Raw genomic sequence first — 27,326 nt, forward strand, 5'->3', positions numbered from 1 at the left:
TCTTGGAAAATTTTGCATTAAAAGTGGAGAAGGCTATGGTATCAATTTCAAAATTGACATAATATGATACTGATTTTGATAAACTCTAATTTACAATCTACACCGCAAAAAATTGTCCAATAGCTTTTGCTATTCCTGGAAAAAAAACATAACGAACAGTTGATATAACAATAATGATAGGGAAAATACAAAGAAGAAGCTAATAAAGGAAAAGACCTGCCAAGAATGATGAGCTCAGAAATTGGTTCTCATCCATTGAATAACTTCCTGAATGGCCCGTCCTTGCGATCTTTTGCAGCTTCTGTCAACGCGAGGAATCTCTTAAAGCCTGTGGTAGCTGCACCTCTTCCAAGAGCAGCTGCTCTTGTCAGCACATCTTCTCTTGAAGTGATAGCCCCAGGTGATGCTGCAGCATTAGTTATGACTGGTGCTATTGAGGTGTTCGGGGCAGATGAAGGGGCCATAATGGTCGGCTGAGATATGCCTGACCCACGTTTGTTGAAGTCATCCAGTATGCTCTGCTGATCAGCTTTTTTCAGGCCCTGCATTCAAATTTTAATTTTGGTCTTATGCTCTTAATGGATAAAAACATCCAGCAAACTGCTTATCTCATAGAAACCTCAGAAATAACATTTTAGATTTAGAAAATCGGGAGAATAAAATGAATAGCAGAACCTTAAGCTCCAAAAGACGCTGAAACTCTGTCAGTGTTCCCTCTGGCAGCAGCGCACAGTATGTATCCGCCACAGAATCTATTGGAGACAGTATGACCTATTTAAATAAAGAAAACTCAGTATACTATCCAGAGGAAGGAATACAAGAGCCTTGTTTCAGACTATAATTGATCAATCAGACAATCGCTGACCTTCAATAATGCTTCTGCTTTGCTCATCTCACGACTGACAAATTTTGAATAGCTAGCAGCTCCTGCTGTCTGTTCAAAATGAAGTTCTAAAGCGTTTAAGCCAATGATCTTGTTTTAAACTATTATACCAACGGCATCAAGAAACTTAGCAAGAAAGCTTTTACTGGAGGCAATAACTACAAGAAGACGAACTCAGTGCACAAAATACTAGTGACAAAGGAGAAGACTTCATGCGAAGGATTTAGAGATATTATAACTGCTTTTTCTGTAACAGTATAGTTTCATATTCATCAGGACACTGAATATTTCAAATGAGCAACAGTCATCTTTGCCTATTTTTCTTTCAAGGATCAATCATATTCAGTTGCAGCTATGAGCCACTTTATTTCATCAAAACTACAAATTACTTCAGGAATGAAGTGCAAATATGTGGTTGCCCCAAAGTATAGAAATGGAAATGTTAAATAGAATGACAGTGATAGGGACAAAATGTCAGTATAAAATTTAATAAAACAGACCAAACCAAAAAGAAAAGAGAAAGAAGTTTACACACTTCTGAAATGCTTGCAATCTTACTTGTTTTCCCAGAGAAGGAATTTCCAGCAAAATAGTCTTTACCGCTTGTGTATCCAAAAGCATCTGTGCAATGATGTTGTGCCAGTTAAATTAAAACTACATTAAGATGATCACCATTTTATAAGCTACATGGATCTGACACCGCAACTCTTAGTAAGCCGTACACTAGTGAACTCAAGTGGCTCCAATAGTAGGAGGGCCAGCTTGGCTCACTCAGTCAAGATTTATGTTGATGAGAAAAATGGAAAAACTGAAGTCACAGTAGATCAAGGTTAACAGTACCTGCTGTGCTCCAGTCTCTGATATCTGTTTGCATTTGAAGATATTGTGATAGAACCGTGGACCAAGAGATGACGCAAGCTGCACAATGATGAAAACATGAGTTCAATATTTGAGAAGTGATGCAGAGATCAGATACTTACACAGATAAGGCCTTATATTTTTTTAATTAAAAAGAATTGTCTGAAAATAAAAACTATTTTCACCTTATCCAGGAAGAATTGGAAGTAAATAGGAGACAGAAGGCTTCCAAGCACTGGAATGCTACTGGTAAGGATCAAATTTATGCCATTGACATAGCTGCAGTAAAATTTACAAGTTTTGAAGAAATCATCACAAGAACTTCTGTTTGAAGATGGCATTGTATGACATAGTTAACATACTCTGACTGATCACCAACACTTTCGAGAGTACTCCATGGAACCCGAGTCATTGCAGCCATTTCAGAGTCAAACTTTGTTTCTATTCCATGCACTAATGTAATCAATGATTTTGTAATAACTGCTGAAAATTCATCCTGAAAATGGATTTAAATGATAAAGCCATGACACCACATAAGAGAATTTACGAATCGAACCATTAGAACAAGTTCTACCTGTACTTCAGACATATCCACTCTATCCGCAAATTGAGCATCAATCAGTTTCGACACATTATCTGCTAATTCTCCGCACTGCTAACACGATAAAATGGAGTTTGGCGTGAGTTTGAGGAGACGCCAGAAAAGAAAATGGCAATATTTGGGAATTTCTCTCTGAATTTTTATGACAACAGTTCCTCATCTCCTTAGGTTATAGTTTAAACTTCAGTAACCTTTACCAACTAAAAAATGCACTAAAGAGGGTCACATAGTTCTGCACCTTTTTCCATCATTGGTTAAAGGAATTCCAATTTAGCACACAGAACTGGATATGTTACTAAATTTAATACCTAAATCACCCATACAAGGAGAGAAGTGAGAACTGACCGTTTTGTGACAATACTCTGCAGTATTTACTATGTAGCAAATAACCCTTTCATCCTTGTCCGAAGTCTGGAGAAAATATTTCATTGGTATCAAGTGGGGAATTAGTAACAGAAAAAGATAGCCAAGCTTCCAGGTGATAATTGACACTATACCTTAATCTGTCCTTCGATTCCCGTGGCAGCTGCAACAATTCCTGTACCACCCTTTGGCAATCTAGCGAAAAGTTTTGTAGCATAAGCTATAAGAACTTTTTGAAATGCCTATTACAAAGAGATCAACAGTATTAGTTCATGTAGGCCCATCGCCTAGCTCACTGATCCTGAAGTGTAAAGCCTCTGCACTCATAGATCAGTTTTGGGTCATTACGTACATGAATATATTATAGAAGTCTTGTAAATTTCTGCAAATGAATGACATAAGGTGTCATTCAAAGTTAGAAAGGCTAAGGTTCTAACCCTTTGTTACTAAGGTGAGTCACTATCGAATGCTGCCATCTGACATCTCATTTGTATGTCAAAATGGATCCACTCTCCTCATCAAAACCATAATTTACGAGTTGACAAGAAGCTCCCTTCTTTTATTATGAACTTCTTTAATCAAATTTCACAACCTCAAGAAAGTATACTAGGCCAAGAAGCAAACATTATCATATAATCTAGAAAAAGCACCTTAAAGAGGTTAAACAATGTCTGGTTTCTCGTCAAAGCACTGCATCGCTTCAAGCTCCTCCTGATGATTACAAAGACCTTAAGCAAAAAAGGCAACAAGCTAGTGAGATCAGAACAGGTGAGATAAAATCTAATTACCATATAACTCACACTACAATTTTTAAGCATCTTCTTGACTCAATATTAGAGCCTTAGAACATCATCTTCATCTGGAATGAAGTATTCCTCTTGTTGAGGGAATTAGAAGTGATTAACGAGTTGACCCGTAAGGTCAAACCTCATAATATATCCATGTTAACTAAGCATTGTTTAGTTATTATTATTACTATTATTACTAATCTATTTATTTTCTTTGGAGTTTGATGTGTCAACCTTCTATTCATTATGATTGATTTGTAAAATCGTTGCCATCTATATTGCAATGCTTATTTGCTGTTCATATTGTTTCAGGGTTTGACTGATTAGCACAAGGGGAAAGGTTGTTTAAAAGATGACAGAATAGAGTAGAGCAATGGTCGAAAATACAAAAACTCGAGAGATAAACACCAACAGCGTTACCAAAAGCAAAATTCTCACACTAACAAATGATGAACGGTCAGGTTACCCAACATCCAATAATGTACAATTTATGCAATCATATTGGCTCTATAGATTATGCAATGTTTCCGCAACCATATCTGCTCGACTGATGATGCAGCATTTGATGATATAGGAGCTCAATAAAGTAGAAAAATAATCCCAAAAAATTGTTCGAGTTTCCCTGATGGTCCCCTGATGCAGACCTACAGAAATATCGAATACTTTACCTTAATGCTGCTAGACAAAATATTAGTCTGACTTCCCTCCTCAATTTCCCATGTCTCTTCCTAGGTATGAGACACAAGTTTTTAATCAGTAGGGGAGATCTACATAAAGAGAAGTAAAACAATGAACATTTATGCTATTGACGCTTGTACCAGCATTTCCTTTTCCAAACTATCCATAAGAGTCTTCTCTTCCAGCTCTATATAAACCGACAAATGAGGTTCAAAGCACGATGAGATAATCCCTCGGAAATTGAACTGACATGAAACAAAACATAATATCATTCACCTGCTTGAAAACCGTAGAAAAACAAGACTGGAAGAATAATGTTTAATGTGTAGAAAGCAGAACAAGAAAATTTTGGCAAGACTATTAAGTCACCATGCTAGCAGAGCCCCAAGTGATGTTCCATTATGACCTGTCCATATAAATGTAATTTTAGAGATCTATGCATGCACTGAGAGCACGGCTGCCTTCAATTCATCACAGCAACTTGTATGCAGAAAAAATGTCACTGTACTAGATTTTTCCATCTCAGAATTGAAGCAATTTTCTGAAATCAGCAGCTCTTGTAGCAGGTTAAGACTCTACTTATTAAATTTTGACTATAAAAATGTGTTCAGGAAAATTATCGAAAATCTTGTGCAGAATGCAAATATGATTAATGAAAGGAAGGATTCTCCTTCACCATATCAAAACTCTACAGTAACAGTCCAAGTAGTTCATCCCTCCCATAAATCATCAGGAATGTGACAGAAAATAGAGATGGAGTTAATCATGCTTCTGAGTCTAACAAAATCCTAGTATCGCAATCTCCTTGATTCGAGGGCTGAAGCAACGTATTTCTCGAGCGCAGGATGTTGTGGACCTTCAGTATTAGCTAAGCGGGTAAGAGAGAAAAAACACCACCAATAACCAATATTTCAAGAAAGTAGAAAATACATCAGTATTAGCTAAGCGGGCAAGAGAGAAGAAGCACCACCAATAACCAATATTTCAAGAAAGTAGAAAATACATCAGTATTAGCTAAGCGGGCAAGAGAGAAGAAGCACCACCAATAACCAATATTTCAAGAAAGTAGAAAATACATACACCAGCTCCCGGCACTGATGAATCTTTTTGTCCATCTTGTTCCTGACAAGACACACAAGGCAATATAAACGACTGTACAAACTAGCATTATCAGATCCACCTTGGCATGATGTTACAACTAAAGAAAGAATTTCAGACACATACTTCATGTTGACTACCATCATGAGCAGCAAGCTTTTTCTCATACTTTTTCCGAATGTCTGAAACTGTCTGACTCTTGTTTCCACTCCTTTCTGTTTCTTCATTGTCATCTACAGCATCTTTACTGCGGGTTCCACCACCAAATTTCTCTGCCAACTCCTCTTCAAATTCCAAAGTGCGCTGTAGAGCCTAGAAGTGCACCCACAAGAATTTCCAAACAATACAGTGAAAATCAACATGAAGACAAACGTTGATGTACAATAATATGAAGAAGATAAAAGCAGTGAAGTTGGTTTTTCAGCTTCCTAAGTGAACATAAAGACAGATATTGATGGATAAATAATATGCAAAAAGCTAAAACAGTGAAGTTGCCTTTTCAACATCCAATCAAAAGTAATTTTCTTCTGAGTGGTGACAAAGAGAACTTTACAAAAGGGAAGAGAAACAGGTATCGGTGCGTCTGTACTTTATACTTAAGTTTATGAATGGCTGAGGGAGTTGTTGATTGATAGACAAGTGAAGATTTGGTAGAGCATAAGGAGTAAAGTAAATATCCAAGGAAATTTATCATAAACTATCATCTTTTAGTTTTCTGAAGGTTTGGTAATGTGTGGTAGGAATGATTAGTCCATTTAGTAAAAAGAGTCAAAAGCTCATTTATCTCAAGCATCACACTAAATAACACCGTTTTTCATCATTCTGATATGTTATACTCGAGCCAAAGGTCCTCTGGAAACAGTTTCCTTATCTCCATGAGGTATAAGGTAGGGGTATGGTCTGCGTACACTCTACCCTCCCCAGACCCCACTTGTCGGATTTCACTGGGTATGTTGTTGTTGTTGTATCACATTAAATAACAAAGAAGGACTTGAAGAATACAAAAGAGTTAAGAAGTGACAAAGGCAATCAAAAAAGGCATAGGCAAAGTATTTAAAACAACTAGTTTCAACAGCTAGGGATGTGGGAGGGGGACGAGAGTATTAATTATACTGAAAGCAAAAGATTCTAAAACTTCTGACCAGTGACCATGGAAGTTCATCTGGAAGACTAAGGCCCCTTACAAAGTCTTATGTTTTTCTTGACTTGTAGCAAGAGAAGCATGTCTCACTCAAGCAAACTTAAGAAGAAGGGGATTTCATCTATGCTCTAGATGTTGTATGTGTGGTGCAGCCAGAGAAAAACAATAGCCATCTGTTTCTACATTGTCCTATAACTGGACAATTGTGGCAACTTTTTTTTGAACTTGGTAAGACTTAGGATGGTCTATGCCAGCAACAAGATGTGAATTATTGAAGTGCTGGAACTATAATGGTGGTGCAGTGAAACAAAAGAAGTGGTGGAAACTTGTCCTAGCTTGTATATTGTGGACAATTTAGAAGGAGAGGAACTACAGAATTTTTGAAGACAAAAGCAATCATGTGCAGAAAGTCAAGATGAACTCTATTCTTTTGTTTCATTTTTGGTGTAAAGAAAACTATGTAGAGGAGACTGAATCACTAGTTGATATGATAGGTTCCTTGTGAAGCAGTAGTCCAAAGCATGGTTGGGTTTTTGTAATTGTAGAAAGCACTGTTATGGTTTTCAAGAAAAAAAAAAGATCCTAAAACTTTTTGTTAGAATAGGATTCTGTATAGTATCCTACTTGGAAAAGGAATGTAATGTATATGGCTCAGTGTGATAATTAATTTACATATCTTAACAATATTCGCACTCTGTCTCGCTTGGTAGACGAAATCTATTTCTTGAGTGTTTATTCTCACATGGTATCAAAGATCTGGTGAGAAAATCCGGGAAAGAAAACTCAGGCAGACAGTTGTCGTGCTTCAGTTTCCGGCAACTGCTAGGGCTGTTTCGCGTCACTCTCTCTCGGTGGGTTACGAAATATGAAACCACCACAAGTTAGAGAAAACTCCAGCAAAGAAACTCCAGAAAACTATTCCACAAGAATAGCCGTCATGTGCCGGTAGGACCTTCATCTCCGGCGGCACGTCTGTTACACGCGCAGGGCGCGTGAGATTTTTTCCGGACAGATTCTGACACTGATCATTTCTCCCTGGGGTCGTCCAGGAATTCTGACTAACCTGTGATATCTTTCTAAAGATTCCAGCCGTCGGAACCCTAATCTGGCCACTCCAGTCAGCTTTTCAGCGACCTCGTCTGAACTTCAAGACAACCAGCAGCTTCCTCGACCCTTTTTCGACAACTTTCAAGCATATCTGACAGTATTTGTGATTAATTGTCAACCATGTCCTTTGGGTATGATATTTTGGCTCCAAAAACATGGGAATTGAAAGTTCAAGCCCTATGATCACTTCAAAACCATTAATGGGAAGTTCAAACTATTTAGCTTGGGCTTCCTTGGTTGAGTTGTGGTGCAAGGGTCAAGGTATTCAAGATCACTTAACACAAAAAGGCCAGTGTGGTGAATGAAAAGGCAAAGGCTAGTGAGGTGGATGAAAAGGCCCAAGGCCAGTGAAAGAAGGTTTATGCTCAATTATGTAGTCTCATGTAGCGATCTATTGATTCCAAGTTGATGCCCTTGTTTCACCCAATTCAAACATGCTATTCTTTTTGGGAAAAGACTCGCGCTTTATACATTGATTACATATCTCACTTTTATGATGTGATATCATGGATGACAATTTAAAGAAATAGGAATCACACGAGTCTACTTACTTGGTACAAGTAAAGCAGTCATGAAAGAATTTGAGAGATTTGATGTCACCTACCGCCAACAACATGTCAGTCACTGCCATTGTTGAAAAACAACAAGAACTATGACAGACAATGTTTCTAGCTCTTACCGTTGGACTTCCTAAGAACCTTAGATTCGGTGCGTGATCTGATTTTGGCTAGTCCAACAATTCCTATAATTGATGTACTATTCTCTGAGTTACTTTTCCTTGCCACGCCTCCTAGTCACACACTACTCTCCTCACAAACTGTTGACTCTTTTCTCACATCTCAGACAATAGAAAATCGGACATCCTAGTCTATGGAAAATAGATGAGGAGGAGGTCGTTTTGAAATATCGCGAGAAAGTGTAGTTATTGTAACAGGTATGGACACACTTGTGAAGTATGTTATTCTATGCACGGTCAACCAACAAGGAATGCTCATGTTGCTCAGACTAACAGTGTAGGTGTCAAAGATTTTCTTTATTTGAAGGAGAACATAATCAGTTCCATTTTTTTATGGAAAGGTAACATTCACATGTATTGACTAAAACCAGTACATGAGTTAAACTGAAAACTATAATTACAACGTATCAACAAAATAAGATATCTAAATCTAAAATCTAAATAGAACCAAGGATCTCAAACTCAGTATCCTCTAGGTACATCTGTTTGCACTAGAAACAAAAAAGTTTGATACAGTTCAATTTGATCTCATGAATATCACAACTTTTGCTCTCAAAACATCTAGCATTTCTCTCTTTCCAGTTTGTCCACCAGATATAGGATGGGACAATCCTCCATCTATCTCTGTCTGAAGCTCCCTCACCTACCTCTTCCCAACTATAGAGGAGGTGGGTGATTCTGTTAGGCATAGTCCAAACAACACCCCTAAGGCTGATAAAAATCCTCCAAAGTTGGGTTGTTATCCTGCACTGTAAAAACAGATGGTTGACTGTCTCAACCTCTTCTCCACACAAATAGCATCTCGAGCACATAGAGAACTTCCTCTTCCTGAGATTTTCTTGTGTCAGGACTGATCTCTTGCCTGTAACCAAGTAAAACATGCCACCTTGAAGGGGATTTTTGTCTTCCAGATCTGTTTCCATGGCCATTAAGGTGGCTGTTGGCCACCTTTGTTCAAAAACTTGTATATTGAGTTCACCTTAAACATGCCTTTGCTATCTTTGTTCCACCATAGTCTATTAGCCTCATGTTTTGTCCCTTTGAACTCTGCCAGAGCTCTGAAAATTTGTCCCAGTTTCAATTTCCCAGTCATTAAAATTCCTTCTGAACTGGATGTTCCATCCTTCTTGTGTACAACTGTCAGCTACACTCGTTTGTTGATGTACTGCCAACACATACATCTCAGAGAAAAGGTTTTTTAAACTAGCATGTCCTAGCCATTCCTCCCAAAAGGAGGTCTTACTTCCATTGCCTACCCTCACAGTTGTATTATTTCTCAAAAAGGGCCAAGATATTCTAATAGACCTCCATAGACTTGCACCATAGGATGTAGATACCTCATTTGTCATCCATTTGTTCTCCTCTCCATATTTAGCTTTAATTACTTTGCCCAGTGTGCTTGAGGCTCTTGTGAGTGTCTCCATAACCACTTCAGTCTAAGTGCCTTGCTTTGTATTTTCAGATTTCTTAATCCTAAACCCCCTTGCTTCTTTCCCCAAAGAACCTCGTTCCATTTGACCAAGTGTCGAGCAGTAGAGTCATTTTCCTCACTCCCTTTTTCCAACGAAAATCTCTCCTAATCTTGTCTAAACTTTCTATCACTCCATCATGAATGAGAAAGATAGACATCACATCATATAGGTTGGGAGAGCATCCTAAACAGAATTGATGAGAGTGACTCTGCCACCAAAGGAGATGTACTGAGATTTCCATCTAGTTAACTTCTCACACTTTCAATCACTGAGTTCCAAATGCTCATGGCCTTTGACTTGGCACCTAGAGGCATACCTAGGTACATAGTAGGCAGGGAGCCTACTTCCCCTCCCAGAATTCCAAACAACTCCAGCATATTAGGGACTTCATTGATTGGGAACAACTGGCTTGTCCTCCAGTTGATATGAAGTCAAGAAACTCCCTCAAAAAGCACTAAAATTGATCTCATATTCAGTAATTGCCCTTCTTCAGTCCTTCTTCAGCATCACAGAAGATTAAGGTATCATCAGCATATTGGAGGTGTGTGACTTCCATGCTGGCATTTAAACTTGGGGTTTGGTTTGTGACTACCTCAAAACCTCTTAGACATTCATTATTCCTAGCCACCTTTATCATGTAATTTAGACCCTCCACGACTGATAAAAGAGAAAAGGAGACAAAGGATAGCCGTGCCTCAAACCCCTGTTTGCAGGGAAAAAACCTTCAGGTGATCCATTGATTAGAACTGAAAATCTTATAATGGAGATGCAATATCTTACCCAGTGAACCCACTTCCTTCCAAAACCCATACATGAGAGCATTTTCAGCAAAAAATCCCCGGTTACATGGTCATATGCCTTCTCGATATCTGATTTGCACAAAATTCCTGCCTTTCCTGGAGTAACTCTGGAATCTACCACCTCATTTGCAATTAGGATAGCATCATTATTTGCCTGTTTTTTTTTTTGAAATTGGTAACTTTGTCTATTCCTCAAAAGTCAGTACTAAAACTGTACTGATCAGTATTTACAACATGTACTTCAAATCCTACTATCTTTTACTAAATTGAGTCTAGTACATCAATTATGGAGATAGTATCATTTGAGTATAATTGATTACACCAAAACCATAGTAGCATAAGACAATTTAGTTTGACTTTTTGCATACTATTCTCAACACTATCAAAAGCTGTAGAGTTCCTTTCCTTCCATATTGCCCATCATATACTAGCTGGGGCAATTCTCCATCTGTCTCTATTCTTGGATTGCTTTCCTGCTTCCTCCCAACTCTGGATTGCTTCTGTGATCTTGGCAGGCATGGTCCATGACATACCCTTAAGACTCAGGAATAACCTCCATAGTTGGCTTGTGATCTTGCAGTTGTAGAAAGAGATGGTTAACTGTCTCAGCAGTTTCCCCACAAAGAAACATCTAGAACATAATGGTATCCCCCTTTTCTTTAAGTTGTCTTGAGTCAGTACAGCCTCCTTGGCTAACAACCAGACAAAACATGCCACTTTGAGTGGAATTTTTGACTTCCAGATTCCTCTCCATGGCCCATGACTTTGAGGCTGATTGGTGTGGTTCAACCAGTTGTATGCACAACCCACCTTAAAGCTGCCCTTTCAATTGCCTTTCCACCACAAAATGTCTTGACCTCCTTCCAGTCCATTAAATTGCCCAATGGTGTTGAAAAAATCTGCTACCCTTTGAATCTCCCAATCATTTAATTGTCTTCTAAAGATGAAGTTCCACCCTTGAGCAGTCCAGTGATCTACTATGGTCTTCTGTTGGTGAGATACTAGAGAATATATATCAGGATACAAGACCTCTAGCCTAGCTGCCTCATGCCAAGCATCTTTCCAAAATTATGTTTTCTCTCCATTCCTCACTTTGATCTTTGTGTTAGCCTTAAACTCAGACCACAGAGATCTAATGGATCTCCATACACTAACCCCATATGGTGTAGTCACTTCTTTGGTCATCCAGTTATCTTCCAGTAAGACCGCTCTTCATTATTGAACTTCCACAACCATTTCATCACAAGGGCTTTACTTTGATTCATCAAATTCCTTATTCCGAGACCTCCATGCTTCTTTCCCACTATCACAGCATCCCATTTAACCAAGCTGTAGCCTTTCCTCTCACTGTTTCCTTGCCAAAAAAAATTTCTTCTGATTTTATCCAACCTAGTGATTACACTTTTAGGAATTGGGAATACTGACATCATATAGGTTGGTAGTGAATCAAGAACAGAATTAATCAAGGTCAACCTGCCACCCCTGGAGAGATATTGTGATTTCCATCTAGCTAACTTCATTTCACATTTTTCAACCACATTGTTCTAGATTTCATATGACTGAGATTTGGCCTGAATCTCTCAGTTCCTTGGCTCCATTCTTCTTTGGAGTCAAAACAATGTATGTGGCATTGAAACTTTTCTCTCAGACACCATGAAAGTGGAAGTTCTTGAAAGTTTCCATGATATCCTTTTTTACTACATCCCAGCATTTGATGTAGAACCCCATTGTGAAGCCATCTGGACCAAGAGCTTTGTCCATTGCACACATCTTCAAACATGAAAACACTTCTTGTTCCTCAAACTCCCCTTGCAGAGCTTCTCTTTCCTCTTCTGTGATCATTGGACAATTGATCAAGTTAATTGAAGGTCTCCAACCTGTGTTTTCTGAAAATAACTTCTGATAAAACTCAATAATCTCCCCTCTGATTCTCACTGGATCCATCACAGGTTCATCTTCAATCATCAGTTGGTCAATGTTATTGCTTCTTTTATGTGCATTGGCCACTTTGTGGAAAAATTTGGTATTTTTGTCTCCCTCTTTCAACCAAAGTGCCCTTGATCTTTGTCTCCATGCCAACTCTTCATTTTTTAAGTGCTCTTCATAATCCATTAGAAGAGTTGCCTTCAAAGCTGCCTTTGATTTTGTTAAAATCACGTTCTCCATTACAGTATCTAGAATGGCTAACTGGCTCAATATTTGGACTTTCTGCATTCTTAGATTTCCAAAGCTCGTGTTGCTCCACTCCTTCAGTTTAACTTTTAAAGCCTTTAATTTACATCCCATGATGTAATTAGGCTACACATCGAAGACAAAAGACTCCCACCACCCTCTGACTCTTTCCACAAAACCCTCATTATTCAACCACCAGTTATCAAACTTGAAATAGCATTTGTTGTGACCCTAGGTTCCACATTGTAGTGCAATTGGATTGTGATCTGAGCATAATTTCTGCAACACAGCCTGTTTAATTTTGCAGAAACTATCATCCCACTCCTTAGATATCAGAATCCTATCAATTCTAGAAGCAGCATTATTGTTGTCTCCTTTGAACCAGGTAAAACTCCCCCCTTCTAGTTGTAAATCCAAAAGATCCATGTCTTCAATGAAATCTGAAAAATCTATCATTGCTGGTGTTCTCCTCTTGCAATTTTCTCAGGTGGAAATCTTGTGACATTGAAGTCATCACACACTGCCCATGGTCCCTCAAACAAACTTCTGACAGCTCCTATTTCCTCCCATACATGTTCTCTTTCAAATGTGCAATTTGGAGCATATACTCCTGTAATATGACACTTATAGTCCTGCAACATAGCCTCAAATTTACATGTCAGAATGTAAGAGCCAATTTCCAGAACTTCCCCTCTCCATAATCTGCTATCCCATAACATCATAATCCCCTCTTTAGTGCCACTAGCTTGAAGACAAGCACATTTGACCCATCTTTCACCCCATAATTCTTTTATCATATCTTCAAACTCCCCCTCTAGCTTAGATTCCTGTAGACAGACTATGTTTGCGTTCCAGTTGAGAATTAAGCTCTTCACCAATCTTCTTTTATCCCCACTATTAAGTCCCCTTACATTTCATGACACAAGTTTTACTTTCATGGTAAAACCTTGGCCCCTTTCCCCCTCTCTCTTTTCTCATCACTTTTGAAATTGATGTCAAAAGATGTGAGCCTTTTAAGCTCCTCAAAAGATGTGGCCTCTACTACCTTACCTTTCCTAATTCCTCTGCAACATGTCCAGTTGTAGATCCTCCGGACTTAATTCATACACAATTTATTTTTTTGAGATAAAACTTGGTCCATATACAATTAGGACATTCGTATTTATACATGGCCAAAATTAGTGAAATCTGGAATAATCAAGGATGGGATCTCAGTTTTAGAAGACATCTAAATGATGGAAGGTTTTAATACCATGCAAAGTGGCAGTTTGGCTGGTAGTCAAGAGGGCCTTTTTGACACATGAAAGAAGGGGAATACACTTTTGCTCTATCCGCCACTTATGTAGAAAAAGTGCAGAAACAAACAGTCATCTGTTTTTACATTGTAGGGGACTACTCAACTATGGGACATATTCCTAGCAATGATTGGTTTTGAGTTGGACAATGCCACTGAATACACTAGACATGCTATCTAGTTGGAGCAAAAGATGCACAAAAGCTTAAAAAATAGATGAATTATGATCCCAGACTGTATATGGTGGACTATCTTAAGGGTAAGGAATTCAAGATGTTTTGAAGGCAAAGGAATTCAACATATTTGGTGGTTTATGTTGACAATATTGTTATCACTAATAATGATCACGATGGTATCACAAATTTAAAGCAACATCTTGTTCAACATATCCAGACTAAAGACCTTGGCAGACTGAAGTATTTTCTAGGTATTGAGGTTGCACAATCTAGATCATGTATTGATGTTTCACAGCGTAAGTATGTCTTAGACATTCTTGAGGAGACAAGAATGATGGGATGTAGACCCATTGACACTCTTATGGATCTGAATGCTAAACTACCGCCTGGATAGGGAGAGCCACTCAATGATCCTAGAAGATATAAGTGACTCGTCAGCAAGTTAAATTATCTCACAGTAACTAGACATGACATTATTTCCAGTGAGTGTCGCAAGTCAGTTTATGGATTCTCCCTGTGATAGTCATTGGGATGCAGTTGCCCGCATTCTAAGATACACAAAGTCAGCTCCAGGCAAAGGAATACTCTTCGAGGATCGAGGCGATGAACAAATGGTTGGATATACAGACTTTGATTAGGCAAGATCACCTTCCAATAAACGTTTGACATCCTGATATGGTGTTTTAGTAGGAGGTAATTTAGTGTCCTGAAAGAGCAAGAAATAGAGTGTGGTTGCTCGATCCAGTGTAGAAGCAGAATATCAAGCGAGGGTTGTAGCAACTTGAGCTAGTTTGGATTAAACAAATGCTCAGAGAACTAATATTTGGAGAAACTAGTCGAATGGAACTTGTGTGTGATAACCAACCAGTTTTTCATATCGCATCAAATTGAGTATTTCATTAGAGGACTAAGACCATCTCCAATCCATCTCTATTTTACTCTATTCTCTATATTTGGAGAGTAAAATAGAGAATGGGTTCTCCAAGCACTCTCTAATTCTTCAATTATAGAGAGGTGAATAGTAGTTCTCCAAATTTGGAGAACTACTATTCACCTCTCTATTTTACTTTTTGATTATTTTAATATTATTTATATTATATTTCTAGTTAAGTCTTTATCATTTGTTATTATTTTCTAATGTAATATAACATCTAAAATATATTATTAACAAGCTACTACTTCCACCAAAATTAATGATTTTTCTATTTTATTTTTTAAAAAAATTGTCACTTTAAATATGTAATTTAAAGTTATTTTAATATTATTTATATTATATAAGATTATTAATTAAGTCTCTAATATTTGTAATTATTTTCTAAGTAATATAACATCTAAAACATATTATTGATAAGTATACTACTTCCATCCCGAATTAACAATTTTTCTAATTTAATTTTTTAAATTTATTTTTTGTCATTTTAATAATGTAATTTAAATTATAATTATTTTTCATTATGAAGTATGCACAAAATTTACATGATAATTCAAACAATCTACTTTTATGTTATAGTGATAAATTATTAAACTACACTTTTTAATGAGCATGAAAATATTTGATGTTATAGTTCAAAATGGAATAGGGGAAGTAAATTAGTAAGGAGTAATTGAATATAAGATGAAATTGTTAATTTAAACAATTTTTAGCTACACCTAAAAAAATAAGGACAAAAATTGCTCATTTTGAACTCCGTAATACATTAATAGAACATTTATGAGAGTAACGTAATAGTCTTGAAAGTTGAGTATTTATGTAAAATTTAAAATAATTTTTACAATGATACAATATTTATGATGTTTTCACTTTTATTTGAATTGTTCGTTAATATGTATTATATATAATATTTATTGCAATTTATGTTATTTAGAAATTTAGATTAAAATATAATTTTATATTAAATGAAGAATTTTAAAAAAATAAAATTTTGTATTACATAAAGATTAGATTATAGAGTGATTATTTGCAAAAAGAAGAAATGATTTATATTATGAAATAAGAAAATAAAAATGAAATAGAAATAATAATATAATATTGAGGAGAGAGAAAAAGATTCCTTTTTAGAGAGTAAAATAGAGAATTGGGTTGGAGTTGGTTGTCTGAAAAAAATAGAAAACTCTATATTTGGAGAGTAAAATAGAGGATGGGTTGGAGATGCCCTAAGCACATTAAGATTGACCGTCACTTTGTCATACAAAAGATACTCCCAAGAGATATTATTATAAAATTTGTGAAGTTCAATTATCAACTTGCAGATATTTTCACCAAGTCCCTCACTGGTCCTCATTTTAGTTACATCTATTACAAGTTTGGTACATATGACTTATATGCACCGGGGGAATGTAAGAATAGGATTGTGCGTAATATCGTCCATGGAAAAGGATTATAATGTATTGTGTATAAATAGGGCTCAATGTAGGGATGGAAACATCAAACCCAACCTGCCCAACCCGACCCAACTCATTTAGGTTTGGGTTGGTTATTGACTTGCCCATTTGTTAGCTCAACCCATTTCAACCCATTAAAAATTGGGTTGATATGTAACCCAAATTGATTTTTGAGAAATCTTGTCAAAATATTTTTAATTTTTTTTTTTAATTTTATATGTTATATACAGTTTTAATAATTAAAAAAATTATCAGGCACTAAAAGCTTATAAAATTACAAATAAAACTATTAAAACTTAGTAAAATTTGGGCGGGTTGGGTTATGACTCATTACTAACCCGTTACCTAACCCGTTTTGACCCAACCCATTTTGGCCCAAAATAAATTTGGGTTGGGTTGGGTCTTGATTTATTTTGACCCTCCCAAATTTAACCCAATCCCCCAATTGCCACCCCTAGTTTTGATAAACATTTGTTGATAGTCACTACAACAAAAATAATCTTTAGCGACAATAAATATACACATTAACAAAGAGTAATAAAATCTTTACCGGCATTAGTTAATTGCTATTGGATCCAGTGTCGCAATAGACTTTAGGATCATTTATAGTTTTGACCCGTTTATTGTCTTGACCCATTTTAACGCACCCAAATTTAACCTAACCTGCCCAATTGCCACCCCTAGCTCAATGTAACAATTAATTTACACATCTTAATAATATTTCACGAGTCTTTATTTATTACACTTTTCATATACAAGCCTAGTTTTAAAAACTAGGAAAATAATTTCTTATTTATTTATTATCTAAGAAGAATTTGAGGATTTTGCTAAAAAAAAAAAAACAGGCCACAGTTAAATTTCATCCTCACTGTCGTGAGAAGAGAAAAGTTCAAAATGATTAAGCCAACAGTTGAAAGAAACTTACTGTCAACAAGGTTGCTACATCTGGCTTTTCTTTCATACTAACAAGGATTTCCACAAGTTGAGACCTAGAATGAAAATAAGATAGTGAGCCAAAAGAGAGGTCGAAACAGTAGGAGGAAAGCAAAGAAAACATCTTATTAGTTATTAAAGAAGAATACGCAAATAATATTTTTTTAAAGAAACGTTACTGCAGTTTAACATTATTCACTGATGAGAAAGGGCATTGTCAGATAGAACAGAGCAAGTTAGTCTCCTCTTGGAATCAATATTTGAGACTGCGATTTCACTAGTAATGACCTTGAGATACCATTGGAAATTCCTTTGGAAGGCAGAGTCGTCAATGCAATTTGAGAAGAAATTTCCAGGATCATGTGAGCTTTACAGGTATATAAGATGCTACATGCTAGGAGGAATCCCAACAGAATTTGTTTCAACATGGTAATACCCTACTACTGCTTAGATTCATCGAAGTAATCATGCGTTCTTCAGGCAGCCGAAAGAAAAAGGTGAAAAGAAATCAAAATATCCAACCTTGTCAACTTGCAGAACTGAATGCAAAGCAAATAATCGACGTGCCATGAACGAGGGAAAATTTTCCAAATTTCCTCATTTGTTCTTAGCCGACGCTTGATCCAAGCATATCTTCTTTCAGTTTTGTCTAACTTAGCTAGTTCTGTAGTTGCAAATGTGATAGGCAGTTAGGAACCACAGACATCCAACTATCTTATGGACTAATCGGACTTGGCAGTAACAAAAGATATGGTCAGTGGGACAAACCTGCTCCTTCAAATATCTGCTGGTACGAGGTGAGTTCTCTATTACAAAAAATTTTCACTAGCTCTTCTCTAACAGAAGGCTCGAGAGCATCAACAACTAAGCAGGCGTCTGATAACTGTTGTAATAGGTTACTTTCTTCTGTCTCCTTCCCTGTGCCTAAACTGTAAGGCGATGAAAGGAAGTTGAGAAAAATGATGGAAACAAGAAACAATAAAGATGTACAATACCACGTAAACGTAAATATATACCCACTAGAATGGACATTGATTTTTAGGCAACTATAGTAACTTTCTGGTGGAGAGAGAGATGGGTATACTTAAGCCAGCAAGACACATGCCAACAGGGCAACTCAGATCTTCCATTTATTTATAATTCCTATGGCACAAGAAGTAGCTCACTCATGCATAGCGAAGAGATACCTTTAGTAAATCATAATGAAGGCTAAATAGAAAACCTAGAAACAATTTCAATGTGCTTGAAATCTAAAGAAAATATATTCGCGTCTTTTCTTATATCTAAGAGCTCTTATTCAGAAGAACCTATCACAACAACTTTTAAGAGAACACATGAACAGAATGTTGATTCTTGAATTGACAAAGGTACATCTGAGCTACCATGGCAGATAAGAAGACAAGTTAATTGAAGCCAACCTGGAGAAGTCAGAGAACACATGTGACTTGAGGACTTGTTTGATGCTCTTAAACTTTTCTCGAAGTTCTGTAATCTTAGGAATATCCCTATAGGCTTCAAAATGACTACAGAGCTGGTTTACAGCCTGAAACATCACAAGATAGGAATTAGAAGCACATCCATCCTATTTGTGAGAGCGACAGCATTAGAATATCATGGAATAAAGTGTGTGTTCGTTGGTTGCTGAAGGCCTTGGTAATATGTATAACTTCACTTTATACAGTTGTTTCAGCCAATACAAATTACAACGAGATATGCATATCTAAGAGAGATAACCCACATTTCTTAATAAATTAGTATTCAAGAAACCTACTGCACACAGACAACTTAAATTCACCTCAATAAAGAGAAAGGGGATACTCACAAGAACAAGTGCAGTTCCAATTGAAATAAGTCAAGCATAGAAGTAATTCTTCTCAAGAAAAACATATTTTTAGAAATATAACCTACACTTCTTAATAAATTAGTATTCAAGAAACCTGCTGCACACAGACAACTTAAATTCACCTCAAGAAAAGAGGGAAGAGAAAGGGGAGACTCAGAAAACAAGTGCAGTTTCAATTGAAATAAGTCAAGTACAGAAGTCATTCTTCTCAAGAAAAACATGTTTTTAGAAATATATATTACCATATCATTATATTTCTAGAGACAATTACAGAGTATTAGAGTTGTAACTTATTACGGAGCAAACATAAAGTCCAAGAGTAGTAACATATACTTTTAAATCAGCAGCACCCAGATGAAGTCTTAGGTTAAGTGAAGCCTATAATCATACATTAATATATGGCATTGACCACTTAAATAGTAAATCCGTGAGCCAAAAAATAATAAAATGACACAAAAACCTCCTTTAATACACCAATTAAGAACAATGGGTCAACTCAGAACTTCTCCTATAGAATCCAGCAACTCTGGTTCAGCAAGCATCTTGCAACAACAGAAGTTTCAATTATAACTAAACCTAGGTCCTAGTGCACAACATGCATTCTTGTACAAGAAACAATTGTAGTAGCAAGTTGTCATGTGATGGTGAAGGTTAAATAATGAAAAGTTTATACTGTAGAAAAGCAACCGCCAAATACCTCAAGCTGTGCAGCTGCCTCTTTATAGTGACGTTTGGAAGCCATTACTTGTAGTTGCTCTACTGCAGAGACTGTTATAGGACAAAAGAATCACATGATGTTTTTCTTTTATAAGGAGAAACGTGTTCAGATAATGTATCTTTTGTAAGGAGAAACGCTGAACTAAGTATGCATAGATACTCTTTTGTTGATATCTCATATCACATAACTTCAATTATTAATAAAAGTATGTTTTTCCTTTTCTCATCATCCATGATCACTTTTGAGAGGATATCTATGTTAGTATCCATGTTGGGTACAACACTCGTGTCCTTCAATAACACATACATTTGAACTTCTATGTCCTCTCATAGCTAGTAAAGTATCTGATGTCGATTCATCCAAAAAAAAAGTGAAGTATCTAATACTGGGAACAACAATAACATACCCAGCGTAATCACACAAGTGTGATCTGGGGAGAGTTAAGTGTACGCAAACCCTATCCCTACCCTGTGAAGGCAGAAAGTAGAAAGTTAACCCTACTTTCGAGATCAGATAGATCTGAAAGTAGAAAAATAGCAACAACATACCCAGCGTAATCACACAAGTGTGATCTAGGGAGAGTTAAGAATACGCAAACCCTATCCCTACCTTGTGAAGGCAGAAAGGTTGTTTTGAAAGACCCCTGGCTCAAGTAAAACAATACAAAGAAGGTTTGAAGTTGTCCCAATGTGACCATTGAAATCTCCTCCAATGAACAGCTTCTCGGAGGGAGGGATACCAATCACTACATGGTCCAAATTCTCCCAAAATCGCTAACTAACTTCCTCATCCAGCCCGCTTGAGTTGCGTAGCACTAATAATGTTCAAGGTCTCAAATGACTAGCTTAATCATCATCATCCTGCCATTCACCCTCCTAACCTCTACCACTAGCTCCCTGAGTTCTCAATCTACAAAAATGCCTACTCCATTCCTATTTCACGAGCCTCCTGAATACCACAATTTAAACCTGTATATATCTCTAACCTTAGGTTCCCACCCCTTTGGTCTCCTAGACACAAGTTATATTGATCTTCCTTTCTTCAAAATCATCACTGACTCTATAGACTTCCCCATCAAAGTCCCAATGTTCCAAGACTTAACTCTAAGCCTAGCGGCTCCCTCGCCACCCTTGACCTTCGCCCCAACCCGACCCGAGAACATGACCTTACTTTACCATCATTCACCACTATAATCTATAAGCTACTACAATGTAAGGTATATTAAACTAACACTAGAACAACAAAAAATCTAAATAAATGAATGTGAAGTCAACATAAAAAGCACTAGACAAGAAACAAATACAAGCAAGCAATACCGTGATTTAACTAGTGGAATTTTATTTGACAAAGATCAAGAACATAAGATAGACTCAAGAATCTATTTCTAAATTCTATAGTTTTACTTCTAGATTCTTTCAAATATTGGATAGACCAATAGAATAGAAACTAGATGTATTAAAGGAAAAACTTAATTAACCAAGAAGTCTGAAATTAGATATCAGAGGGAGACTTGACTTTGAAGGAGATAATAGATCTTCTGGATACAGGAGAGGGTACGGGTCATGAACAAAAGCATTTCTAGCATTTCTATTTGCAAAAGAATCTGAGCATCCAATCCAAAACATTAAGGCAACAGGTGGAATCACACCGGATCAGTACAAACCCAATCGATACCCATACACAGCTGATGAAAAACAGGTGATATATCTCTTAACACTCCTAAATGTGTAACCTGATTCTAGTGATAACATGGATTAGAAACTTTTCTCCTTTTTTTTTCTTCTTTTTTGTGTCTCTTTTTCTTGGTTTTTTTTTTTTTTTAATTCTATACTCTCTTTTTTTTAACATTGGTAAAGTTGTATTCTTCAGCATTAAGGACATGCTGGCCACCTTCAAAAATTTACAGCCCTAACCAAAATTACAAGCTCCCTATTAATTCTATAATTTGATCTACATCTTCTATACAGAGCTGTTTACACCAAAAAAGTAAAGATACCAAACAATTCCATTTTACTTTGTGAATGGAATTAGATAACATCTCTCATTTCTTTCCTTCCACACTGACCACCATAGGCATGATGGTATTAGCTTCCACCACTTCTTTTGAGTCTTGCTACCCCCCCCCCCTCCTGATCCAACATTTAAAAAGATCAGAGGTGTGTTCTGGCATAGTCCAGCTACAGCATGTGATGTTGAGGAACATCTCCCAGATTTGTGTAGTGAATTTGCAATGTAAAAATAGGTGTTTGTTTGTTTCCCCAGTCAAATTTCATAGGAAACACCTAGGGACTAGTTGTTTTCCTTTCTTCTGCAGTACTTCTTGAGTTAAGCAAGCTCTTTTGATGACTAACCAAGTGAAGCATTTCACTTTGTGGGGATCAGTCCTCTCCCAAATACTCTTCCAGTGATGATGGTAGCCTCTAACCCCAACTTGTATGCCTTTCTTGTAAGCACTGTTTACTGTGAATTCGACATCCTTGTTGTGCTTCCAAATAACTCTATCTGGTGCATTTGTTACTAGATTGGCTCCCCCAATTTTCCCAGGAAAGAAGCCACTCTATCTACTTCCCAATCATTCAATAGCCTTCTGAAAGATAGGTCCCAGCCTTGAGTTGTCCAGCATTCACATACTCTGGCTTCAGGATTGTTGCAGATTGAGAAAAGATCTAGGATTGACTCACTTAGAGGAATTTGATCAATCCATCCATCTCTCCAAAACTTGATCTTGTTGCCATTTCCAACTTTGAGAAACACATTTTCTTCCATAGAGATCCATAAAGCTCTGATTGTCCTCCATACTCCCCATCCATAGGGTTCTGACACTATCTCTATCTCTGTACACCATGGGTTCAATTCCCCATAATTTGGTTAAGGAAGTAGGAATGGCTCCACGGGGTGAACAGGGATTGAAGTACAGAGATAGGGTAGCACAAACAAGCTAAGGAGTAGCATGGAGCAAATAGATAGAGAGTAGGCTAATGGGCTAAGGAGTAGGCTTGGAGTAGAGTTAGTCGCTTCGCATGCTGAACTGAGATAAAGAATCTCACGACAGCTTGATGGACTCAATTGAGAGAGAGATGCACATCGCAAATGGAATATGTAGAGAGACAGTTGGAAAATGAAGTTACCACAAACTCTGATACCCTTCTATATATATTTCTATTATCACTCCCTTTCCTTATATCTCCTTCTAGGATTCTCCTCTTGATCAATATTTTCTCCTCAAGTTTTACACATAATATCTCATAATTTAGGTTTTATAACTCTATGTTTAGATATTTAAATTACTTTTAGTTGAATCCCCGCACTCGTACCCATAGATGTATAATGTATTTGTATCCCTAAATCTTAAAATTTAGATCATAAAGGATCCGACCTCTAGATTTGCACCAGTATCAAACACTCGCACCCGAGTCCGAGAACCTTAGGAATTATTCACATTCCTTTCTTTTTCTTTTCATAATAACCCCAAAAACAAAACAAAAAAACTATCAATTATTTCCTCTCCTCTCTTTTCTTTTCTTAGAGTTCCATTTATATCTTTATAAGGTGGTTTTTTGGTGCAAGACAACACAAATGAGGCATTTTTACATTCTCTCTACGTGAATAAGTTGTGATATAGCCATCTCGCAAATAAGCACTTGAAAAGATATAGAGACTAAAGGTGGAAATACACTTGGATAACACCCAATAGGTCTCTCCTAATTCCTGCAAAAATATGGACAAGATTTGAGTCTAAATACTCTTGGGCACCAATACATTATTCCACAGCATCACCTTGCTTAGAAGGTGTCAACCGCAAGCTCAAATTTGAAATTTTCTTTATTTCCACGTAGAGCCTAGCATCTAACATAAAAGCTTGAGCAGATGGAGGATTCCTATTCTATATATAAGAATGTTCAAATACCACTTTCCAAGGACAGCAAAGTGCATATAGTATATGAAAATGAAATTATAAAAGATCTACTGGTTTCATCAACAATTTACTTTTTAAGCATGGAGAAGGAAGCAAATCGGCCTAAAATCTTCTTTCAAGCACAAAACAGAAAAAATCCAAAGAACTTTGACAGTGAAAAATGAGACTAACCTAGCATGGTTAGGCGATGAAGGGCAGTAATTGTTGTTGTTATGTGCTTCTTTGCAAAATCCAATTTCTTAATATCACGACATATTTCCTGAACCATTGTTTCACTTTGCTCTGCTTTGGTCTTAATTTCTCGAATCTTATTCATGAGTTCCTGGATTAAAAAAGTCAAATAATGAATAAGAAACCACCAAATATCTCACATAGATAAGCGATATCGAACGATTTTGCTGTATCTAGAACTAATAGACTTTATCTTCACACAGCTAAAGCTTCTGTCATACAATAGAAAAGAGAGCAAGCTTAAAGAACATACCTGCACAGCACTAGTAGCTGCAGCAAGATCTTCTCTGGCTTTGGTTCCAGAGTTACTCTGAAATATGAAAAGGCGAAAGTTCAAAAACATAGTTCTTACCATGATTATAAAAATAAAAACAAACATCATGAAGTTTCATTGTTCAGGAGAAATAACAGCAATTACTTAAATAAGGTAATCTTGATGAATTAAACATTCTAGGTTTCTCATATCTCCTCTCTCTTCTTTTTCTCTTAAGAGGAAAAGTCAAAATTGATGTATTTCTTACCTTCAAAATTCACCAAATAAAAGATAAAAGAGTAAAAAGAAAGGAAAAGCATAATGACATATGGTGCATAAGTCTATTAAATTTGATTGAAGAATTCCTAACAGTATGAGTGAAAGTGCTAACACTTAAAGGAGATGGAGGAACATTTAAATATACATGGATGGAAGCTGTCTCGAAAGACCTATAATTTCTTCCATATAGACAGCTAAAAATAGGGCACAATACAAGAAAAAGATCTATATAAATGATATCAATTTTTTTTTTTGAGAAGGAAATGATATCAATTTTTTCAAGATCGAAAAATTCATCTAGAGCCAACACTTTGGGCCGGCCGCAGTCTTCGAAACTCAGGGACAATGGATCTTCCCTTCTACCTCTCTAATTATATATTGAACTTAGTTCGCTTCACACAAAGCTTGAACTTGTGACCTAAGACACAAGTCCGTCAACCTTTGTCAATTGAACAAACCCTTGGACCTTAATGTATTTGGTATAAGCTAGTTAGGAATATGTTTTAGCCATGTTAGTACTTCTAACTAGGTTTGATGCTTTTTAGGAGTATTTTAGATTTTTATGCCGGTAAAAACATAGAGAACTCCTAATATTATTTTTTTTTGATGAAGAACTCCTAATATTATTTTTTTACTATTCCCTCCATCCCAACTTATGTGATGGTGTTTGATCGGGCACGAAGTTTAAGAAACAAAGGAAGATTTTTGAAACTTGTTGGTCTAAAATAAACCATGGATATTTGTGTAGCTATAAATTATCCTATTAAAGATAAAAATGGGCATTTTAAAGTAAAGTTGTTACAAGATATAGAAAACTGACATTCTTTTCGGGATTGACTAACAAGGAAAGAGTGTCACATAAATTTGAGATGGGGAATATTATTTATACATATTTACCATTTTTAATTTCTTTTATTTGGTATGACTATGGCATGAGATAAGTTAAAAAGGAGGATTCAAATAACCGACCCTAACTTGTTTTGGATTGAGGCATTGTTGTTGAAGAATTCCTAACAAAATAAACTCAAACTATAGTACTTCTAATGCAATCTTAGAGGTACATTATGTACAGGCAAACTTGCATCGAGATACAGATTGTCCAAGAAAATTCCTTTTGGTAAAGTAATAATTTTATTGAAGCAAGTGGTACACAAAATGTAGACTCAAAACAACAGGTTCTTCAAAAATATCAGGGGCCATCTTTCTTATAATCTTTTTATACTTGTGAAAAAACTGAAAGGTGAATTTGCAGAACTGAATACATGATCTTAAAGGTCTTCCCTGTCTTAGACTCTTCGACTCGTTACTTGGACTAAACCTTGTTAGCAACAGTGGGCAATCATTATAGTTTATATAATCTATCTGACAGTTGTGGCAAACTCTTATCTAGCTTTGGCCATTATTGAAATATTAATCAATGAACATCAATTTACCATTTAGTAATTCCAGGCTTGATCAGAAACAGAAATGGGACTACATAATGTATTTTTTGTTTGGAGAAAGAACAGATGATGGACGTTCAGAATAACTTATCACCTTTTCTCCATTATCATTTATCCCAATATGGTTTGAACTTTGACTAGAGTGGAAAAGATATAGAAGTTACCGACACCTACTGGAATTAAGGCATAGACTGATTCACATCACTTACTCCAATATGATAAAGAATTTTTTATTAGAGAGTAGTTCTTCTATATTTTTAGAATAATTGAGTAAAAAGTACAAGAACAACGGAATTATAGTGTCTGTTTATAACTGAGCTTTCTCCTTGAAGCATCAGCACTTACAGTCTAAGGGTTATAATCAGCAGTCACAAAACATGACATCATCATATGTAAATATCTGTACTTGAAGACAGCTAGGCAAAGAGTAGTAACTGAGAAAGAAGATGCAAAATAATTCACCTGTTGCCGGACAGCCGTCAATATTTCAGCGTCAACACGACGAATTTCACTATGTATCTTCTGCATAAGGGGCTCAACACCAGATAGAGATGCTTCTGCACAACAACCATGTGTCAACTGATTATTCAAAAAGGGACAAAACATTTAATAGGGATAAGTCAAAATTCAGAAATTAACTACATCATAAAAGGAAAAGGGGAAACAGATTGAGATCATGAGCAGCATTGGGTTAAAACCCTTGTTCTGCAAACTTGTTGATAGAGAGAAGAAATGTAAATAAACAAGTAAAAGACCTGTGGGAAACATCTGATTGATGTAATCCAACGTGTTCTGCTTGTCGGATGCCGCCATGAGATCTCCTGCTGAAGCTGCACCAGCTAAGGAAGCTGCCAAGCCGTGTCACTGACACGGGTAAGGGTGTGTGATCTGTGTCGGATCCGGTCAAACGAGATCGACCAATACTATGGAGAAAAAACTGTAATTTTGATAACTCAAAGTAAAGATCCGAAACAAAATACCTTCAATTCTGCTGCTATATAGTAATTTATACTAATCCTTTTGAAGCTTTTTTCTCGATTATTCTTCTTGTTCATGTGCTCTGTCGCAGGTAAATCTTCTTCTTCTTGTTCATGGGGAAGAAGATGGAGAAAAGAAGACGAACCAGAGCTGCAGAAGAACAAAGATAAACAAAGAGTACAAC

The 27,326-nt window shown here is 36.5% G+C and overlaps 1 protein-coding gene across 4 annotated transcripts; it reads right to left on the minus strand.

Annotated features, from left to right (window-relative positions):
• Positions 1-27,326, minus strand: LOC102584559 (vacuolar protein sorting-associated protein 53 A). 4 transcript variants are annotated; one of them, XM_006340495.2, is made up of 26 exons: positions 27,145-27,326; positions 26,920-27,052; positions 26,627-26,721; positions 24,444-24,500; positions 24,131-24,281; positions 20,023-20,093; positions 18,901-19,025; positions 18,251-18,411; positions 18,005-18,146; positions 17,475-17,538; positions 5,396-5,581; positions 5,252-5,293; positions 4,312-4,416; positions 4,162-4,221; positions 3,356-3,433; positions 2,840-2,947; positions 2,688-2,753; positions 2,316-2,393; positions 2,104-2,237; positions 1,927-2,020; positions 1,724-1,801; positions 1,442-1,504; positions 866-934; positions 676-771; positions 217-542; positions 1-135 (listed from the first exon to the last, which is right to left on the minus strand). In XM_006340495.2, exons 2-25 carry the CDS (start codon positions 26,975-26,977, stop codon positions 249-251), a joined length of 2,475 nt encoding a protein of 824 aa, XP_006340557.1. In that variant the 5' UTR covers positions 26,978-27,052; positions 27,145-27,326; the 3' UTR covers positions 1-135; positions 217-248. The 4 variants fall into 4 exon arrangements, with proteins under 4 accessions (XP_006340557.1, XP_006340559.1, XP_006340558.1 ...); XM_006340497.2 differs by having other exon boundaries at positions 1-542; positions 26,920-27,012; XM_006340496.2 differs by having other exon boundaries at positions 1-542; positions 26,920-27,028.

The sequence above is a fragment of the Solanum tuberosum genome, unplaced genomic scaffold (genome assembly GCF_000226075.1).
Source record: "Solanum tuberosum cultivar DM 1-3 516 R44 unplaced genomic scaffold, SolTub_3.0 scf00019, whole genome shotgun sequence".
In the NCBI taxonomy this organism is placed as follows: Eukaryota; Viridiplantae; Streptophyta; class Magnoliopsida; order Solanales; family Solanaceae; genus Solanum; species Solanum tuberosum.